Source organism: Lactuca virosa, chromosome 3 (assembly GCF_052849685.1).
Source record: "Lactuca virosa cultivar CGN04683 chromosome 3, Lactuca_virosa_CGN04683_v6, whole genome shotgun sequence".
Taxonomy (NCBI): domain Eukaryota; kingdom Viridiplantae; phylum Streptophyta; class Magnoliopsida; order Asterales; family Asteraceae; genus Lactuca; species Lactuca virosa.
Window position 1 is genome coordinate 114,022,275 of NC_136428.1, and position 3,868 is coordinate 114,026,142.

Below are 3,868 nucleotides of genomic sequence, written 5' to 3' on the forward strand. Positions count from 1 at the left end.
GAGGGAAAGAGCCTTGGGGGGTTAATGACGTTTAAATAGGGTCCAAACCCTAAAAATTAGGGTTTGGCCATCAGCCACATACGCCCGACATACCAAACGTACGCCATCAGCTCCACGCGTTTATTTAAGTGCCACATTGGACCATTTTGCAAACAATCTCCTCATAAGGGTCAAAAATGTAAATATCTGTAAATCGATATGTTACATTATGAGTTCTAGGGTTTGAATCTTTCAGGCCCGTATTTCGGAATGAAGCTTTGAGTGGAGGTTGTAAGCTTTTTTTCTTCTTCTATATTTCGTGTTTTAGAACCAAACTCTAATACAATTTAGATTTGGGGTTTTTGAGCTCTTTTGTTTGCCTTTTCTAAATTTTAATGCTTTAAAATTGTAACATAGTTTAGATTGTGTATATATTTAGCGAATTATGTTTAATTTTGTATATATTTAGCCAATTATGTTTAATTTTGTAAATATTTAGGCATTTATGTTTTTCTTTTGTATACATTCAGTCACTTATGTTTTTAATTTTGTATATATATGATCATTATTTATTTTATTTTTTTTTACTTTGTACACATTTAGTCATTTATATTTTAGTTTTTTGTACAAAATAAAAAACATAAGTGACTAAATATGTACAAAAAAACATAATGACTAAACGTATACAAAAGCAAACATAAGTGAATAAATATATACACAATCTAAACTATGTTACCCTTTTAAATCATTATCTATTTTCCTCAAGATCTTGAGTAAGACGGCCGGAAAAAATCATATATTGTCCGAGAATTTTAGGAAAATTACATGAACATTTCACGAAAAATCTACTCAAAACGAAATATTAGATTTTCTTATTTCACCACAAGGCGTTTGAAAATTGAACCAAGTTAAATTCTCTCATTAAGTCACCCCAAAACAATCAATATTTGTATGCTAAATACCAATTAGACCTTGTTATTTACTTTACATCCTTCCCAAATCTACCCTACTATTTTTTGTACAAAAATACTATCCAATAGTTTCCTATATTATCTAGTAAAAAACCTATTATTATCTACCGGCCGTTTCCCATAAGGGTCCGATACTGGACCCGTGGAAGTTGACCCACGATGCCTATGCCGATGATCGGAACTTGAAATTGCACGGGCAGATGAAGTAGCAGTTCCGGTGGCGGTGGTGGTGGAGGCAGTGGCGGTGGAGTTGGACCCGCCGGAAGTCCCTTCTGAAGAAGAGAATGTACCGGGCTCACGAGACCGCCTGTGTCTCGAGCCCAGGTACCCGGGTTGGGTTGGTTCATCGAGCGTGCTTGGCTTCCGGGATAGCATCAGCACCACACGGCTCATTGTGGGCCGTAGATGGTGATCATATTGGGTGCATAATAATCCAATCTTTATGCAAGTAGCTACTTGATCAGGATCAGCTGAAGAAGCCAATCTTGCCTCCAAAATTTCAAGCCCTTTTCCTTTCTTGTACATCTTGTATGCCTGTAAAAAAAAATAGTTAGGGATGGAATCACAAATTTCAATTCGGACGGAATCACGAATTCCAATTCCGACGGAATCCACGATTCCAAAGGAATGCAGGAAAAAAACTATTAAACTTCTTACCCAATCAAGAAGATTTATGCAATCGAGATCGAGGTTGAAAGTAAAGTTCTTTTGACCGCTAATGAGCTCAAGAACCACCACACCAAAGCTATATACGTCTGCCTTGACCGATAGATTACCTTTCATGACATACTCGGGTGCCATATATCCACTATACCGAAAAGGGTAAAAGTGTAATTAATTCACTTAAACCATGCCCAAAAGAGCAAACTATGCCGCAATCAAGTAAAAAAAAAAAAAAAAAAAAAAAACTTACTTGGTACCCGCTACACGAGTGTTCACATGAGTTTGATCTTCAGGGTAAAGTTTAGCCATACCAAAATCAGCAATCTTGGGTACCCATTTTTCATCTAATAAAATATTACTAGCTTTTATATCTCTATGAATAATGCAATCATGTGCATCCTCATGAAGGTAAAGTAAGCCTCGTGCTACACCAGAAATTATGTCGTATCTACGCTTCCAATCCAATACATCACGCGTTGTAGATTCTACATCAACAAAATCACAATCATTTTATAAATAAAATTGAAGAAGATTAAAATTCAAAATTGAATAAAAGTTTGGTCAAAGATCAAGGACTTACTGAAAAGAAGCTTGTCTAAGCTTTCATTAGGTACGTATTCATATACCAAAAGCTTCTCGGGGGAAACACAATACCCTAATAAGCTCACAACATTACGGTGTTGTACACGTGCCAATAATTTGGCCTCATTTACAAACTCTTTTTTCCCTTGATTTGAGGTGTGTGATAGCTTCTTCACAGCAATTTCCACTCCATCATTGAGTTTTCCCTATACAACCAAAACAATCGATTCACTACAATAAGATTATGAGGTTAGATAAAACTTGGATTCCTAAGAGATGCAAGTATGTTGATCAATTGGGAACATAATGCCGGTTGCAATGCGTCAAAAGCTATTACTTTTTTAAACTTCTCTACCAACAGAATAATGAAAACAAATACAAACAGAAAGGAAAGATAGAACAAGAAAGTTCAACAACTACAAAATCTGTTCCAAATTAATCATTCGTTCGTATTTATCAATAAAGATGGTTATTTTGCAACGATACGGCAATTAAGAATGGTGACACAAAAAGGGTATAGAGATGAATAAAAACCTTGAAAACAGGGCCAAAACCCCCTTGACCAAGCTTCTTATCAGGGTGGAAATTTTTTGTTGCAGAAACTAGGGTTTGGAAAGTGAAAACTTTTTGATCTTGAGCAGCGAGCTTTGACAAATCTTCTTTTTGGCTTTCTGATTACAAATTCAAAAACACAATAAGAAAAGGCAAAATCTTTGACAAACAGATCATCGAGATGATAAAATAAACAAAAAAAAAAAAAAAAACTCCTTCCTATCAAATGCAATCATTGATGAATTGTTCAAAAACGAAATGATTGCTTTTACCTTTCGTTGAGCTGGAACTGAAGGGTTTGATGATGTTTTGGAAGAAGTTCTTGGATTTGGTCATGCTTTTTGTTGAGCGGAGGAGTCCATGAACGAACAAAATAATCAAATAAAAAAAAGAACTTGCGCTGTGGTTATGGACAAAGAAGATAATTTGGGTTTTGTTGTGTTTATGGTCAACAAGGCGCGTTGACACAGCATTATTTTCTGGTATAAATTATGAAAATTTTTACATTTTCGTGTAAAAAAAGCGACAAATCAGGTTATTCCATTTATTATTTTTAAAAACTTAATTAAAAAATGGAAGGTTATTAAAAATAATTATCAATTTTGCACATGACATCCGCCAAATTGTTGATGCCATGATAAAACTAATGTCATCCGAGAAGTTATTGTTTTGTTTAAAAAAAATTGATAAACCATTTGGCAGATGATATCAATGAAATTGTAGTTACCATTTGTTATTCAGTTATTCTTTTACCATTTTATAGATGATATCTGCAACATCATATGTGAAATGGTAATGGTAAGTAAAGATGATTATTTTAGTACAATTACAATTAAGTTTTCAATATTTACTTTCATTCATCACATTCTTTATGAATTCACATAACAATATTTATTTTTCACATGCCATCTTTTTTCCGAGTATTATATAAAGTGTATAATCATAACATTTTCTTATTCACTATAAAATGAATTCATATGAATTTTGTGTTTGGCATTGTGAGGAAGATTCCACCACCAGTTAAGATGTTTGATTACATATTTGAAGTGACGACACGAATCGAAGAAGCCAATCAACGGGTATGAGAAGATATTTATTTACTTAATGAACACGTAGACGTT

General features: G+C 33.9%; 1 protein-coding gene across 1 annotated transcript; it reads right to left on the reverse strand.

The window, feature by feature from the left end:
* Window positions 1-828: 828 nt before the first annotated feature.
* On the reverse strand, window positions 829-3,171 carry LOC145166425 (cysteine-rich receptor-like protein kinase 43). The gene is made up of 6 exons (XM_079085400.1): window positions 3,020-3,171; window positions 2,730-2,866; window positions 2,194-2,401; window positions 1,864-2,098; window positions 1,608-1,758; window positions 829-1,484 (listed from the first exon to the last, which is right to left on the reverse strand). Exons 1-6 carry the CDS (start codon window positions 3,081-3,083, stop codon window positions 1,029-1,031), a joined length of 1,251 nt encoding a protein of 416 aa, XP_078941526.1. The 5' UTR covers window positions 3,084-3,171; the 3' UTR covers window positions 829-1,028.
* Between the last annotated feature and the right edge of the window lie 697 nt (window positions 3,172-3,868).